General features: G+C 40.4%; 1 protein-coding gene across 1 annotated transcript in view; it reads right to left on the reverse strand.

Moving 5' to 3' along the window:
• Nucleotides 1-554: 554 nt before the first annotated feature.
• Nucleotides 555-17,503, reverse strand: part of AFAP1L1 (actin filament associated protein 1 like 1) — an 82,986-nt gene continuing 66,037 nt past the window's right edge. The window contains exons 9-19 of the mRNA XM_081316979.1: nucleotides 17,077-17,172; nucleotides 15,766-15,859; nucleotides 14,282-14,434; nucleotides 12,617-12,828; nucleotides 12,040-12,185; nucleotides 10,225-10,303; nucleotides 9,858-9,969; nucleotides 8,019-8,183; nucleotides 4,935-5,113; nucleotides 3,307-3,435; nucleotides 555-2,121 (exon numbers count right to left, since the gene is read on the reverse strand). Of these exons, the coding sequence (XP_081173105.1) occupies nucleotides 2,098-2,121; nucleotides 3,307-3,435; nucleotides 4,935-5,113; nucleotides 8,019-8,183; nucleotides 9,858-9,969; nucleotides 10,225-10,303; nucleotides 12,040-12,185; nucleotides 12,617-12,828; nucleotides 14,282-14,434; nucleotides 15,766-15,859; nucleotides 17,077-17,172 (1,389 nt within the window). The 3' untranslated portion in view covers nucleotides 555-2,097. The remainder of the gene's footprint in view (nucleotides 2,122-3,306; nucleotides 3,436-4,934; nucleotides 5,114-8,018; nucleotides 8,184-9,857; nucleotides 9,970-10,224; nucleotides 10,304-12,039; nucleotides 12,186-12,616; nucleotides 12,829-14,281; nucleotides 14,435-15,765; nucleotides 15,860-17,076; nucleotides 17,173-17,503) is intronic.

Raw genomic sequence — 17,503 nt, forward strand, 5'->3', positions numbered from 1 at the left:
ACCCATATTCCAGTGTAGATCAATTTCAATTGTTACCTTAAGATTCATACATTCTTTATCTCACTTTTATTATAAGTAAGTCAAGGCAGCAATCATACCTAATAATCCTTTCTTACTCCTTCCTATTTCCTCCACAACAATAACCCTGTGGGGTGAGTTAGGCTGAGAGATAGTAACTGGCTCAAAGTCACACTGCTGGCTTTCATGCCTAAGGCAGAACTAGAACTCACTGTCTCCTGGTTTCTAGGCCAGCACTTTCACCATGACACCAAACTTAGTTTGCTTTAAGTGATGGATCTGTGATGGATCTGTAGCTTTGGTTTTGTGTTCTCCAACCTGATGCCTTCACAAATGTTAGATCAGCTCCCATAAGCCTCTCCCAGTATGACCAGTGAAAAGGCTCATGGTGAATTAAGGGAGCAGATCAGGTAGATCTGTAAAGTACAAAATTTGGCAAGACTGATACAGTGTATGGTTTTACAACCCAACATTGCCGTAAAAGGTTGAAGAAAAACTGAAGAATACATACCGCTCTGTACAGAGATCATATTTTATTGAAAGAGAGTGGAGCAAAGGATCCAGATGTTAAAGTGCAGACAGTTCTTAAATAATCAAAGATATGTCACAATATGCATCCAGAAAGAAAGAAAAAAGCACCTATTACTTAATGTTTGTGAATGAAAGACAAACCACTATAACTTCTGGTCTGTTGGAATAGCACAGCAGGAAGGTAATTGTAGATATTGATTGGGGTTTTCCTTGGGGTCTTCTCTTCAGGCTGTGCTCCAGTTTTGGTTTTCTTCACATCTTCCAGGAATTAGTAAGCCTAAAACTGACCAGAGATCTTATGCTCATTAAGGCAGTTGAACCTTCATCTAGTGCAAAATGAATGTAAAATGAACTTGTCCACTGCTTCCCTTAAAGAAGGGTTTTTCTTGGAAATGGGAGTAGAAGATAACTTATGAACAAGCATAACATCTTCCAGTGGCTGATTTATTGGGGAAGTCCTTCAGCAGCAGTCCCATTGACCAGAGGTAGCACCTTTTAAGATATAGCTCTGGAGCAATTTATATACATTTGCAGAAGCTGATTTTCCTGCTATAGCCATCAATTTCTTCACTGTTCTTTCTCATTACAAATTGGATTATATAGAAAAATGGAAGGGGGTATTGTACAAATAGTTGAGGCAGAATGACATAATCGGTCCTGGGTAAAACCAAACCAAACCCAGAAAACTTTCCATGTCCTGTTAACATTACTGATCTTATTTAACACATTGAACATCTTAAATAGCAGCCTGTGTGTGTGAGTGTGTGTGAGAGAGAGACTGTGAGAATATTCCTAATTGGCAGTCCTGAGTTAAAAACACCATTCTGACTAGGCCTTCTCTCTTTGGGACTCTATTGTGCCCTCATTACTCAACAGTTGCTGCCCTGATATGGTTTGGCAGAAAAAAAATGAGATTTGAATTAGGCTGACAGAATCGGGGGCTTAAATAATATCCTCCAAGAGGACTGATTAAGGCACTTCCATGTCATGCCTCATTTCCTAGCACTGAGGGATATTCATCTGGCTTCCTGTGTGTGAGAAGTTGCAACAAGATTTGTCCAAGGTTTTAGATGATTATTTTGTTTTGAATGAGGATCTCCGAACAAATTCACGACCACCACCACCACCACCATCATCATCCTCATCATTAAAATATCTATACTCTGGTTGCTTTATTACCAAGAGCAAAAGGATCAGTCCTACTGCTTGGCAGGCCAACCCTACTGAGTTGCTCCTCTTAGGCCACTCAACAAAGAGTACTCTAAGGACACACATACAACAAATAAATCCTTGAAAAGATTTCTCTTCCCCCACCCTGCTTCCCAAAGTCCCCCTCCCTCCGTTACCCATGCCAGTTTTCAAAAGTTCTTCTGTTTGTTAATCCTTCATTTAGTGGAAGTTGGCTGCTCTCACTGTGGAGGAACCAAGTTCCTCAGTATTCTGCAATTTCTTTGCAGGGTGAAAGACTCTTGTGGTGCTTTAGCCTTTGTCAAGAGTGTCCCTGTACTCAAGAGGAGTTCATCTCAGGGATGAAGGCCCAGAGATCCTTTATGTTTTCTTCATTTCCCATTCCTAGAAAAAGGAAAAAAAGCAACATTGTGGGTCACAGTGTTACAAAGGAGATACCCAAGCTTGAATAAATTGAAGAAAGGAATGAGGAAATTGAGTCCTGAAGCCAGAATAGATATCTTGGGTCTAGTTGAACTTTCATAATGGAGGCAAAATTTTAGTGAGGCACAGCTATCTATCCAGGATAAATATTGTTCTTCAAATATCCTTTGGATGCTGCTGATGAGTTCTTTAGGGACTTTTGTAACTTGCTTTTTCACCAAAAGCATTCTCACCAAAATTCACCAAAAAGTCATCAATCTCTTGACAGGACTGGCCCTAACTTTGCTGCACTATGGGCAAAAGGCAAGATGGCATCCTTCCATTTGATGTGTAGAGCTGACAGGACCTAGCATCTGAATTTCTTTTCAAAAGAAGACAAGTTGGTGCCCCCAGCTGTCTTGCTTCCAATCCCCTAGCAACAGTTTCCTGAGACAGTGGCCTCACTCGGTGTTATGGTGTGAATGGCTTTGACTATACCAATGAGCAGGTTTGTAACTAGGCCAGAAAAACTGGCAGTGCAGTAACCTGCTTTTTTGGAATCAGAGACCATTAAATCAGAAACACTGAGGGTGGAGGAGCTGAAACAACACCACCCCGCTTAGCCCCTCTACACCCAAACGTAGGCTATTTTTTGGGGTGGGCAAACAAGAGGGCAGCTTGCACACCTACTCTCCAATCTCTTTCACAGACATAACTCGCTTAACATGGCTGGAAGAAGGTCGATCCTTGGTCCCTTATCTAAATTCTCTACTAATTGTGGCCAGCATTGCTGGAGGCAAGTTGAGAAATTATTCTTGAGAAAGAGAGAAAGTGAAGGAAGCCATTCTATGTGCCCATTTCCAGTGGTAAGATTCAGCTGGTTCGCACCAGTTCGGTAGAACTGGTAGCTAATTTTTTTTGTTGCCCAGGCCCAGAATGGACTTCCGGAAGTGGCATCCACCCAGAGAACCGGTTGTTCACATATTTGAACCCCACTACTGCCCATTTCCCAATATATTCAGGGCAGTAGTGGGATAGGGACCAGAGAATAGGGTAGTTATAAACCAGTTGGAAGCAGTAGGTTATGTGAAAGGGATATAATAGCAGGACTTTGAATTTATGGAGAAGGAAAGGGCTGGTATTCTTGTATGAAGATGGACTCCATACCTTTGCTTTCTGCAACACAGTCCCTTTGTTGGCAGGAAGGAGAGAGGGGCTTCGCTTCCTCATTTCTGCTGCACAGTTAACTGGGACCAAATGCTCTGGAGGGTTTCCATTTGGCTGAGTAACAGTGTCCTGTAAAAAGGCAAGTAATACGGAAAATAGTTAAGGCCATATACAGTAGGTGTGCCATTTCAAAGTCAAAATGTTTCAATCCTGGAATGCCATGATGACCTTGGAACAGCTTGTTCCACACTGAATGAGATCCAGCCAGGCTGTTCTAATCTCTGGGCAATGTTCAGGATCAGAATGTTTTAATCTCAAAATATTTAGCAAACTTTGTTCAGACTGGAAGAAGACAGATGCTTATTATTCCAAGGAGTTACTCCCTTTTCTTCTCTATGTGAAGAAAATTAGGAATGGAAAGAACTACCTCCTCCAATATAAATCGGCCAGTGACAAAAGCTGCCTTTATCTTTAAAGGCCTGGTGAGTAGGGACAGCCTTCTCAAGTTAGCATGTCCTAGGTTAAACGATCTTTGGAATGGTCTCCTTAGGGAGGTTTGTCTGACACCTGCTTTTTAAATATTTTTCAACATCACAAAAAATGTTTTCCCATATCATGCAAAGATTTATTAAATGAATATCATTAATAAGCTGCTATGATTTTACAATTATTATGTGCTTTATATTTAGTAGCGTATGGTCATTATTCCTTGATTCCCCTAAAAAAGGGGACCCTCTTTCTCTGAAACAAATAAAGGAGTGAAATGAAAAGAATAACTTTTGCTCTTTGTGCAATCACTATCTCTATGATACTGAAGGATGTCTTGATATCTTGTCCCCTGTTTGCTCTTCTAACAAGCCAGTAGCATTTTCCTGGATGCCTTTCTACCATGGAATATCTTGGCTTATCCTCTCTATAAATAAGCACCCTAAAATGGAATCTCTAGTTTCAATTATTGTGGCTTTTGCTTACTTCCCCAAAGGCCAGCTAACCTCCCTCTTCCAGAGAGATGCCTGGAAGAGGGAGATGTTGCATCTCCTGGAAGTTCAGAGGGCAATACCACCTTGCAATAATTTCGGCTGAAGATGCAGGGGCAGTGTATGGAGAAGACCCACATCTACACACTGTCTTCTTCAAACTTCTTGCAATGCGTCTCACTAAACATGCTGTAACAAAGGCAGGTGCCTACAGCAGAAACTTGTAGATTAAAAAATATTCAGTAAAATATAAACCCTGGCAAATTAGACTGTACATTGACTGCTAAGGGTTGTAGGAAATGATACAAAACAGAGTTATTCACATTTATAAACTCACAACATGCCTTTTGTTTCTCCTTTAGTGGAAAGACGGTGTACTCAGAATCTAAAGGCACTTTGGTTTTATTGATGCACAGTAAGTGCACAGTTAAACATTACATTATGAAGTTGGATACAATGGATTTATTTCAACATACAAAATGACACAAGAATGCATGTCCTTTCAAATATTGGCCTTTGTAAATATCCAGCAAAACAAACAGCTGTAGGATTTTCATGACTGTCATCATTTTTGTTTTGTCCTTATGTAGGTTACTCATGTTGAAATGGCTTGTAATGTGAGGGTGGAAAAGCAAGCAGCCTCTTCTTTACCTTGTTTTCAGTCTTGGTGTTTACAGTTAGCCCCAGGGCTGGCCCTCCTGCTAGTGACTGCTTCAACTGGTCTTTCACTTCGGTCAGTTTGAGCTCCAGGTCCACCCGTCGTGCCTCATTGGTTTTGCACTGCTCCTCTAAGGCTGCAACACGCTGCTCCAGCTCCTTCAGTTCTTTCCCTGTTACCAACACAGATATGTTTGTTTATTATTAAGTTTGCTGCACATCTTACCACAGAGTAACATACATGAGCAAATTGAACTATTGAAACTATGTAGAATCCAAAGTTCATATGTCTTTCCAAAATGGTTCTCCAGTGAACCTAACAAAAGTTCAATAACACCACACCACTGTGAATTGTGATTTATGTAGAAAATCACACTATAAAGAAATGGGCTATTTTGAGGTTAGAATATAAGCAATAAATAATAAATAGAATAGAACAGAGCTGGAAGGGACCTTGGAGATCTTCTAGTCTAGGCCCCTGGTCAAAAATTGTTCTCCATTTCCCTGCGGATAAATCTACTCCATTTAATTTCTAGCTCTGAATTTCCTGGGCCCAACAGAATACTGGGCTTGAAATTCCATTTAATCCCTTGCTTCTAAGTGAGCCCAGGAATACCACATGTGGTTTTAAACTTAGAAGAAGCGAGAAAGAATAAAGAAGACTAAGGACTACAATACTACATGGAAATAAAAATGAAAATTTATTTTTGTCGCATTGATGATAAGAGCTGAAAAAATAGGTTAATAACTTTGTTGATTGTTTACTTCACACTTGTTCTAGAAAAATAGTTTGTGGTTGTATTTTCCTGGTGTTATTTCTCCCCCTTTATCCTACTTCATTTCATAATAGCTTTGTAAAAAGGTTTTCTAGGGATGTGTGTTTATAGTGGATATAGGGGGTATAATTTTTTTATTCATCTTTTACTGAACTTGGATGAGAGATATTTATGGGTGTCTTTTATTCCTAATTCTGTGACAAAATCTGTGATCATTTCTCAGCCTAATATTCAGTATCAGCCTAGAACACTGAGAATAACCATGCAATCTTTTATTTTAAAATCTGCACAGGTGCACCCACATTTTGTATACTGTATTTTTCCGTCTATAAGACGCACCCTTGTAAAAGACGCTCTGGCATGCGAGTTTCTCCATGCCGATCAGCTGTTCGGCGGAGTGCCGAACAGCTGAGCTGGCAAATCCAGAAGTTCGGCCGGCTGACAATCTTGCCCCCCCCCCCGTTAGTGGCAAGCCCACAGGGGCTTGACACCTGCACCAGGCGGCATGGCAACCCTCACAGGCATGCCCTGGGCTGCGGAGGTTACCATTATTTTCCCGTGTATAAGATGCTGCATCTGTAGTATATTTTTAAAGAGTTTCAAAAAGTCCAGACATTGGCTTTCTGCATTATATTTATGCTTCGAGATATCCGGTCCTCCTATACATGCAACCTCTTTCAATTTCTCCATATCTTTCTATTATTACAAGTACTTTGGGATGCAGTACTGGTATAATCACAATTACAGTTTGAAATTAGCAATAGCAATACTAGCACAGAAGTGCCCTGGAAAGAACTAAGGAAAAGGTAGTCCTTGACTTAATAGTTCATTTAGTGACTGTTTGAAGTTACAACAGCAGTGAAAAAAGTGACTTATGACTGTTTTTCACACTTACAACCGTTGTAGCATCCCCATGGTCACATGATCAAATTCAGACGCTTGGCAACTGACTCATATTTATGACAATTGCAATGTCTCAGGGTCATGTGGTCACCTTTTGTGACCTTTTAAGGCATCGTGGGCCAATAGGGAAGACAGATTCACTTAACAACTGTGTTACTAACCTAACAACTGCAGTGATTTACTTAACAGTGACAAGAAATGTCTAAAAATGGGACAAATTTCACTTAACAAATGTCTTGCTTAGCAACATAAATTTTGGGCTCAATTGTGGTCGTAAGTCGAGGACTACCTATAGAAGATTTTACTATCCTTTACCTTCCAAGCTTTCAGATAATAGTGTTCACCTTTTTTTATGAAAAGCATGGTTTCCCCAGTAGGTGGAACACCTGAGCTTTCATCTCTACAAGGCAGGATTGGTTTCAGTGATCAGTTGGAAGCTGTGTGGATTTGGCAGACTGAAGAGACCTTAGCAATATATCTACCATTAAATGGGAAGGAACAAGATGCAAAGCATGCTCTACCTTTGAATAATGTGAAGGTAATGGTAGAGCTCAGGTTTTGAGGGCAATTGGAGTTGGGAACTCTTGCTGATGTGGTTGTAAAGCATGATATCTTATGATTGCATTGCTTAGTTTTGGTTAGCCATTGTTAAGCATGAATTGCATGGGTCATTAAGTGAGGATGTTACATGATCATGATTTTCAACTTCCTGCTGGCTTTCCCATTGACTTTGCTGGTAGGAAGCCAGCAGAAGACATCAGAAATTGCTATGTTAGGACAGCAGGGATGTTGTAATACCTGGAACTCTGAGAGGCCTTTGTAAGTCTCTATCATAACTTTGAATGGTTGCTGAAGACATTATTGTAACCCAAGGACTACCTGTAGACTTTTGCAGGAATCACCTGACACCTTTTCTTCTTTATCAATAGTTAGATTGTCATAGTGAATGAGGGAATAGTGAGGGAGTCAAAGAGCACCGGTGGTTTGGGGGAGGTCATAGCAGGTGGGATGCTATGTTTCATATAGGAGTGTCTGCCAGCTGATAATGAAGAAAATCTTCCAGAAGCCAGGGGAGGAGACGTAGATGTAGATCCTACTACATATTGAACAAAAAACCCATCTCCATAGCCCAAGGGTAGGCAACCTTGGCCCTTTTATGACTCGTGGACTTCAACTCCCAGAATTCCTCAGCCAGCCACACTGAGGGGAAAGGGAGAGGTTTCCATGCTGAGCCATGCCAGCTCAGGAATTCTGGGAGTTGAAGTCCACGAGTCATAAAAGAGCCAAAGTTGCCTACCCCTGCCACAGGCCTATTGAACCTTGACTTTTGAAATATCAGCTTTTATAATGTGGACAATAGAAAAGGCACTGCCTCACTGCCCTTGAAGTAGGACTGTACCTGATTTGCTCTTCATAGCCTCCCGTAGTTCCCGCTTTTCCTTACGCAGCTCAATAAGTTCATTTCTAATGGATGCCTTCTCCTTTTCCAGCTTGTCTTTCTCTGTTAGGAACCTCCGAGCATCTTCCTCAGCCCGGTTCTTTCCATACTTGTAATTATTGGCATCTGCACAAACATTCACACACAATAATAATAAACCTTTATTGTCAAAGTACAACATGTGTACATTGAGATTAGCTGAGCCTCCCCCTGTGCTCTCTCCCCCCAACACACAGTGACAACAAACCCTCCATCCTACCACACCATGTGAACCAACTACACCACACACTGGCCTCCCAAGTCAATTCTGCATAAGTTCACAGAGATTATATCCCATTTAAAAGCCTAACAGCCCATGGATAAAAGCTGTTTTTCAGCCTGTTGGTACGGCTGGCTATACTCCTATATCTCCTACCCGATGGTAGGAGAGTAAAGAGATACCGTCCAGGGTGTGAGTCATCCCTGAGAATTTTCCTCACTCTTCCTAGGCAGAGAGCCCTGGCGATGTCATCCAGTGGTGTCAGGGAACATCCCACAATGTCTTGTGCTGTACTCACCACCCTCTGTAATACTTTCCTGTCCGCGGCTGTCAGACCAGCATACCAAACCACAATACCATACGAGAGGATGCTCTCTTTAGTAGACCATTAAAAGAGGGTCATAAGCCGTTGTTCTACCCTGTTCTTCCGCAAGACCCTAAGAAAGTGAAGCCTCTGTTGGGCCTTTCTAGCCACCTGGGTTGTGTTAACTTTCCAGGTCAGATCTTCACAGAGGTAGACTCCCAGAAATTTAAATAGATAGGTTCTTGAGGGGATTAGTGTGTCTAGCTCTTTTTTAGCAGCCAAGAAGTGAATGAGGCTGAGGCTCAAAGAGACACAATTCCCCCTTAAAAGACTCATACCAAACCAAAAGTGTCATCAGTAATTACCGTACTTCCAACATAGCTCCCTTATTGTTTTCTGGAAATTGCTTATTACTGATATTTCTAGCACTTGATAAATGAATTACTAACGAGCTTGTTACAACTGTAGCCTAGCCTAGCATCCTTTATAAAATGATTTATAGCTATTAGGAAAATGTCTATGGCAGTAGACCGTTCTCATAGACCAAATTTCAGAAGATCATGTTGCAGCACAGGAATCCCAGGTGGACTCTGCCCAGCATTCTTACAGCATCGTAAGACATTGCAAAAAGAAATTGGGAACTTTCATTCACACTTTCCTATTTCAAGCCTATATCCCAAGTAAGAAGGAAACACTATAAAAGGGAAAAGACAGTAGCAGTATTTGCTTAAATTCATAAGGAAATTGGCCCAGTGCTGCAAATTGGGATTCTTGCATTATCAGAGATGCAAGCCAGTAGCCCCCAACCTTTTGGGCACCAGGGACCGGTTCCAGGGAGAGAGGTTTTTCTGCAGACTGGAGGGAGCATGGTTTCGCATGCTGCCTCCCTCTTGCAGATGGGGCTTCGCTTGTTTGCACGGACCGGTTTCTGGTATGCCACGGACCCTTGCTGGTCCACAAACTGGGGGTTGGGGACCCCTGATGTAAGCAATACTTATTCATTAAGAAGCAGCATGCAAGTCACATGAAACCAAAATTTGACAAAAGCAGAAACATCAAACAAGGAATGAGTTCTATGCCTCGATATGTTATCCTATGCAGCTGGATTTCTTGTTATTTTTAAGAATGGGAGTTCCTGATGAATTCCACTCCCCTACCCCCCCCCCATTCCCTCTTTTTTAGTTGGTTGATCCAGGGCATAATGCCAAATATGACAGATGAATCCCATCCAACCCACTTGACGCATGACGCTTGACTTTAACTTGTGGATCTATACGACGTGATTTTTCACTGCAGGAAGAGCCATGCCGCTTCACCTGGGATCCTGATGGCCACCCTGGTTTTTCTGACTGCACAAAGGAAAGAAAGAACAAAAACAACTGTGATATCATGAAGATCATTACCAAGGAGGATATCTGTAAGAAATCCAGTTTTGCCCTAGATTAGAGAAACAGTTTATCCTAGTATTTCTGCCTGGGAACAGTTTCCCACAAGTTGCCAAGCAACTGGGAAGGGAGGGTCACATGCAAGCTGGAAGAATAGTGATGTCAAGGACATTTAAAAAAAAAGGAAACAGGATAATAGTTTTGCTTTTTATAAACTACCTCCACCTTCTCGTAGGGGACTTCATCATATAATACACGAGTTGGCTCTGTTTGGTTATCAAGAGAGGAGCTGGCCCACCTGAGGAGGAAGAAATAGATTAAAAGCACCTTTAATTTTTCTAAGCAAGTGCTTAATAAGTAAAGAAGATTAGATTCTTTCTTCACCCTCTATTAACTGAATCCAAACACTTTTCTGGAATTCACTGACAAATGTCACATCTTATTGTATTTAGCCAAAGCTAGTATTTTTGGTTAGGCAGGAGAGAATATGCCTTCTAAAAAGTGGAAAACCCCAAAAAGTGGAGGAGATAATTAGCCTTTGATTCTTGAGGATATATCATATGAAATATCATGCAGATTTTCTTTATCCAGACTTTTTAGTTGCATCAATATTGAATCCCTGCAATTGTTGTTTATAGGACTGGAATTGATACAATCCAGCATTTCTGAAGGGCATATAAAACAAATATAAAATATGTAAAGTGCACATCCAAAATAGAGAAATGATACCTTGCTCTCCCTATGACAAATCTGGGTTTGCTGTTATATAAGGACGTGATACATCAAACTAAATCGAAACACAGCCAAAGAGCAGCCTGCTGAGAGGACCTCAACTCTCACGATCTGAAATCCTCCCAGAAAGCATCTCTTTTGCTCTCAAACATTCCTGTAAAACGCTGAAGGATTTTCCCTCCCCTGCTTTCACAGAAGGAAAATCCTTTGGGGGGGGAGGGGGGCTACAGGAATGGAGTTGAAATTCTGAATATTTCAGTTCCTTTTCTGCAATCTGTTGAAGGATATCCCCTCCCTTGTGTAACCTCCACTTGCAACCTTCCCTGCTGGCTTCCCCATTGATTTTCTGGGGAAGCCAGCGGATAAGATTGCAAATGGCAATCACATGATCATGGGGTACCTGGCAACAGGTCCTAAATTCTAGTTAGTTGCCAAGTGCCTGACATGCAGTCGCATTACTGTGGGGAGGTGTGGGGGATAGTTCATTGTTTTACATGTTTTATGAGCTGTAAAACATTCTTTCCTAGGCTGCAATAACTTTGAGTGGTTATTTAATGACTTGTCATAAATTGAGGACTATTTGTATCTATATACTTCATATATTAGAGAGTAGTATACAGTTATTTTTTCCCCAAGTACAGTCCAAAATTTTTCTTTGGCAATGTAGCTTTGTAGCTTACTTTTAAGAATCAAAGAGTAAGTCAAATATCATGAATGTGGATTTATCTGTGTTAGGCTGTTTCTCCACTAACCTTGTCACAGATGACCTAGCAAATCTCTTGTATCATGCTCCCATGACGTTGCATTCATTATATCTCCAGCCCATGAGTAAGACTGGTGTAAGTCATCCATTTTAGCAATGCTAAAGCAACATTTCCTAGCCCCATCCCATCCCCCCAATTCCAACACCACCCAAGGGCAGCCTCAAGGCACTCATTACCATGAATGAACATCGAAAGTAACCAGTATTGACTGGGAACAGAGACATGACAGAAACTGGCACAGGTAACATCAAATGTCACACTAGAATAATGTTCTGCTGATTCAAAGAAGAGGAAAAGAACTCAGCCGTGGAGACCAATAGCTTGGCATCTTCTCATCACTATATTTGTAATCTAAAAGGCCTATATATTCCATGTTTGTCCATTTGTCACTTAGATTAAAAAATGTTTTAAGAGATACCAGGAAATTTATTATTGTCACTGACCAGGAGAAAGCTATGAAAGCAATCTGCAGAGGTAGATACAGAATACCGCGTCAGCTTGGCTAAGTCACAAATATATTAGTAAGAGGAGCTCTTACATATAAGAATGTCTCACAGCATTGATTATGTTGGCTATTTTCTCAACATCTACATAATCATAATGCAAGGTCTCTGGAGTGGTCTGGGAACCAGTTTCAACCAGCAGCAATCCAAGCCAACGTCCCAGATCTTCATAGCTGTTTGCCTAAATGAGTAGATGATATACAAGAATAAAATCATAAATATTTCTCTGAGAAGCAATGGGGGAATATTTTCTTCCTGCAAGTAAGTAAGGTAAGGATATAACTTTACAGCATTTCTACCTAATCAAATAAAGACCATCTCCATTTATTTATTTCTACTGGATACAGTGAATAGATTCAATAACATGCTAAATCATTTGTCTGATTTTGGTTTAGTGTATTGTGTGAATTCAACAACTCATCTAGAAATAATTAGTGCAATATGGCCATTTGCTGTAGATTATACAACAAACCATAGTGAAAATAAACTATGATGGGTCACAGGGTATGAAAACACTGAACCTACACAGTGAAATATCCCTCCTAAATGCACATGTGTACAGGGGTAAATAAAAGCATTTTTATTATTTAAGAAAACTGAAAGCTCCTTTACCTCTAAGGCAGTGACTTCCTGTCCATTGCGAAGGATACGAAAAGCAAAGGGATGCTTGGGGCCCAGTCCTGGTGCCACCTCACATCCCCGCAGGACAATGGCATTCACATGGGTCCTTAAATCTGTGCGGTCCTTGTGGAAATAAAGCATGTTGCCTTTTAAACGACACCAACGTTCCTTCCAACACTGGTTAACAAGAACATGCAAGTAGCCTGCCAGGAGATATAAAAGAAGATCAGCACTAGTGCAATGTCCAACATAAGAGAGAGGGGAGGAGAGGGAAAGGGGGAGAGAGGGAGGGAGAGAGAGAGAGAGAGAGAGAGAGATTTAAACTTCCAGAGATTGTTTCCTAGGCTATCAGAAAATGTTGCACTTAGATATGATTCGGTTGGTTCCCAAATCGAAAATTACTTCAGACTAAAGGAGGGCAAACCTGAAGCTGTTCAGATGTAATTGACTTTTAACACTGGAGTTGGACACTTGGATTTAAACAACATCTGGATGGTTACAAGTTTCCCCTTCCCAGCTTTATCAATGAGATATTTTCCTTGAGTACATACGTCTCTCTCTCTCTCTCTTTTTTACATATATACTGTATAGCATGAATTCGGAATAGCATCACCTTTGCTCTAAATGATTTGCTGTACATCGTAAAATAAGAGAAACAATGTAGTTTTGTAAAACCCTTGGATTGGACCAATCGGAATATATAGATGTCAGCAGCAAGGTCTTGCAAAATAATTATAACTCTTTTATCGTTTTATGAACATGGAAAGGAGGGGGGGAGGGAATTATCCCAGGGATGCATGAGATTACTATAACAACTTCATGAAGAAATGAGTGTGCATTTATCTGCCACTTTTATTATCTACTTGCAATGCAAATACCGTATTTTCTGGCGTATAAGATGACTTTTTAACCCATGAAAATCTTCTCAAAAGTCAGGGGTCGTCTTATACGCCGGGTGCTGAAACTTTAGGGACAGGGCTGGCTGGAAAACCTGGAGCGGATCTCCCATTTGGTCTGCGCAGGGAAAGCGGGACCAATTGGAGAAGAAGCTGCAGTCTGTGATTTTTTACAGGCTGGGGTCTGGGCATCTTTCCTTCTAAAGTTGAAGAGCAGCTGCAGTCTATCCCAACTTGAAAGGCAGGTGGGGAATGCAGCAGCCAGAGCAGCTGCTTAGCTCTAAGGACACATTTTACTCAGGAACTGGGTGGGCTGGCTGGAAAACCTGGAGCAGATCTCCCATTTGGTCTGCGCAGGGAAAGCTTTAGAGTGAATTAGGAAAAGTTTAATCCACTTGCACTGTTTTATGTTTACATGTTTGATGACAAACAGCCTTATGTTTATAAGTGACAGTTTTCCTACTAAGTACCTGCATGTCATAAGCATTTGAATTAAAATTACCATATTAAAATCAAATCTGATGTTTTTTAATTTTTATTTGGTGTGCGTTGGAAGAGGGGTAGTATTATACGGCGAGTATAGCCCAAAACCTATAATTTAACAGGAAATGTAGGGGGTCGTCTTATACGCCCAGTCGTCTTATACACTGGAAAATACGGTAGCTGAGCAAGTATTTCTATCCCTACCCACCCTTACCCCCAATTTACCCAATGACTGATTCCCTCTTAAATGTGCTCCTATACATATCCTAATACAAACCACAGCATGGGATGTCTTCTTCTGTAGAGGATGTTTGGGTATCTTCAGGGGAAGCCTTTTTCTTTGAGAAACTGATTATCCTGGTTATTTTCCTCCCAGCAGCTCTACTCACAGAGCCCTTTAGCTCAGCCAAGCCACTTTTTTTGCTTTTCCCTTGGAGAAGGAACAGAACATGAAGTTTGCATGTGACTTAGCTGAGCCAGCAAAAATTCACGAATAGATTAAAGGTTTTCCTCCCATTCTCCATAGTTATCTAGAGAATAGCTCCGCGTTTATCCAATAAATAGTATTCTGGGATCATATGCTTTTGTCTCTTAATTGTTTTTCTATTTTTTAAAAAAATCTTGGTTTTCAACTTCTACCTTTTAAAAAAAGTATTTGCTTCGTTTTACTTACTAGGTGAAAAATGGGCAACAGTATGTTGCAGGATAGCCATTCATATATTTTATATTTGTCAAATGAAAAAAAATAATGAAAGATCTGGATGAAGCTGTTGGATTTTGCAGAGCTGAGCTGATGGAAATAAAAGCATGTAGGTTTAATTAGAAACAAAAGGGGAAAAATGTATGTTATATAGTATGAACTTGTTGTAGGTGCGTGTGAAACTACAGATTTATTAGTTGGTGATAGTTTCATGATGTGCTTCATTTAATGGTGATAAAGAAAGGACCAGAGATAAATTTTAGGAAAAAATATTTTATTAGGTGTTATAAACAGATGAGTGGGAACAAGATAAGGGAGTATAGAAAAAGTGGGCTTCTTAAAAGCTGACTTAAAGGTGATTGTTTGGCAGAAAACAGTTTAGGAAAACATCTGTTTTGTATATATCCCTTAAGCTTAGGTCATTTTAGGATCTTTGCCACAAAAACATTTCAAAACAGGTACAAGGCTGTACTGCTTCTACATGGATTTCTGTGTGATTCCCTTTGTTTTCCTTACATTTCTTTTTCTCAGCAAACTCTTTTTATGTCTACTTGGCATCACTGAAGGGATTGTCTGATTAATTTATTTCATTAAAATATCTGTTGATTATAACAGTACACAATTACCCAGTTACCTCTTGTGTTTTAGGATTTGTCCATTTGTATTTTTTGTGTATCTGGGCTTTGGGCAGGAAGATTCAAAACTATATCCCTTCTAGTTCACCTAGAGTTGGGCTGAAGGGAAAAATCCTGAGTAAAAAAAAGTAGTAACTCCCAGATGGATAAACTAGAACGGATCGAGCTTTTTGAAATTATCTTTTACTAGTGAATTCTTAGAAACACTCGATAGATTTTAAATTATATCTCTGTGGTATCAGTAAAGGAGAATAGCTCAGAGTTGAAATGAGGGGTCCTTGGTGCTCTCTGACCTTGTTTTCTTGCAGACATTTAATCACCCAAACTAGGTAACACTATCAGTGTTAGTGACTATAGTAAATCCTACTGTATGTGCTCTAATTCTCAGTTTTTTTTTCTCTTATAAAGTGGGAAAATATCACTCACCTTGTTCATGGCTCTCCCTTTGGGGCAAAGAAGAACCATTTTCTGCCGTTGCAATGCTGTCCGAGTCAGAAGTATGTTTATCCTGAGATGACTTCTGGTCAAAGAAGAACATACATCCAGGGGTTGTCAGTGTTTTATTTTCCCCAGGGCTTCCTCTCCTGGCTCAAATTGCTTATAGATTAATTGCCTTCACTGAGCAAAGCTCATTGAAGAAAGTGATCTTGGTTGCTATCCAAAATAGCACTCACAATGCTCCTTACTTTGAAAATGCAGACTTGTAAGTCATTCTGGGAAAAGTTAGTTTTGAAGAGCAGCATAGATACTTTGATTAACCAACAGACAAAAATGAGTCATTTCCACCTGCTGTGTTGCTGTTGGATACTTAAGAACTGGCTTATTTTTATTTTTTTTGAAGAGTTTGCTTTATGCTCCCTCAGGGAAGATTAGTTGCCTTCTTCCAAAATCCTCATATCAGAGCCAGGTGTCTCCTTTATAAGTGGGCCTCATGCTGGTCTTACAGCTCTGAGATAAAGATTGCATAGTTTATTTAGACTGAGAACCACTCTTGGCACTGGAGGGGTGCTAGGAAAGCATTCCAAAAGGAGACGGGCAGATAAAGAATGTAATGCAATTACAAATAGTTCTCGACTTATGACCAGTTGATTAGCAATTATTTGAAGTTACAATGGACCTCTCCACAGGGCTACTCATGACCAGATTGGAAATTCCAACAGCTACCCGCCCCATCATCACAGTCATGTGATTGCATTTCGGGTGTTCAGCAACTGGCTCACGTTTATGGCTATTTACCATGCTCTACAGTCATCTGATCACAATTTACAACATTTTTGCCCAAAATCAGTATTTACTTCCAGTTTCCAACAAAAAATGCCTATTATGGACTAACTTAACAACCAATGTGTTCAATTAACAACCACACTAATTACTTAACTACCACAGCAAACAAAGGTTGTAAAATTGGGCTTGGTCACATAGTGACCTGCTTAATGACCAATACAACTTATAGCCTTAATTCTGAGCTCAATTATAGTCATAAATTGAGGACTACCTATAGATAGAATTTTTCTGATTCCAATGAAAATCTCCTCCTCCAGCTGCTACTTCCACCAGTATGCAGCCTTTTCTTTTGCATATGGGGTATTGTTTAAATTAAGTGTAGATAAAAACAGATTAAAAAAGGGTTAAATTCTACCCTCTTCCAGTTGCTAGTTCTATGTGGAAAAGTACACTATGAATCTTATGTGCATGATGTCCAGTTTGTCCTGGGAACAGAACTTTAGGAAATTTTACCTTATCGTGGTCCATCTTGTAGGTAAGTGTAGGAGATAGAGTAACTTCACTTCCATTTAGTCCTCCTCCAGTGGGATTGCTTACTTCCTTTATCACCTGGGCAGGAGATAGAGTTTAGAATGACAGTAATTAATTCCACCACTTTGAAAACAGGGATACACCCAGTGGTGGGATTCAGCCAGTTCGCACAACTTCGGCAGAACCGGTAGCTCATTTTTTGTTGCCCAGGCCCAGAATGGACTTCTGGAAGAGGCATCCACACAGAGAACCAGTTGTTCACATATTTGAATCCCACTGCTGGATACACCTCTGTTATAATAAAAAGCTCACTTCATTTCAAACTGTTAGCTTGCATTTTCCCAAGTACAGAAATGCCATCCACGTTTCCTTGCCTTACAAAGGAATAAAGCAAACTCTGTCTGGGATC

Source organism: Vipera berus (assembly GCF_964194415.1).
Source record: "Vipera berus genome assembly, chromosome: 2".
Classification (NCBI taxonomy): domain Eukaryota; kingdom Metazoa; phylum Chordata; class Lepidosauria; order Squamata; family Viperidae; genus Vipera; species Vipera berus.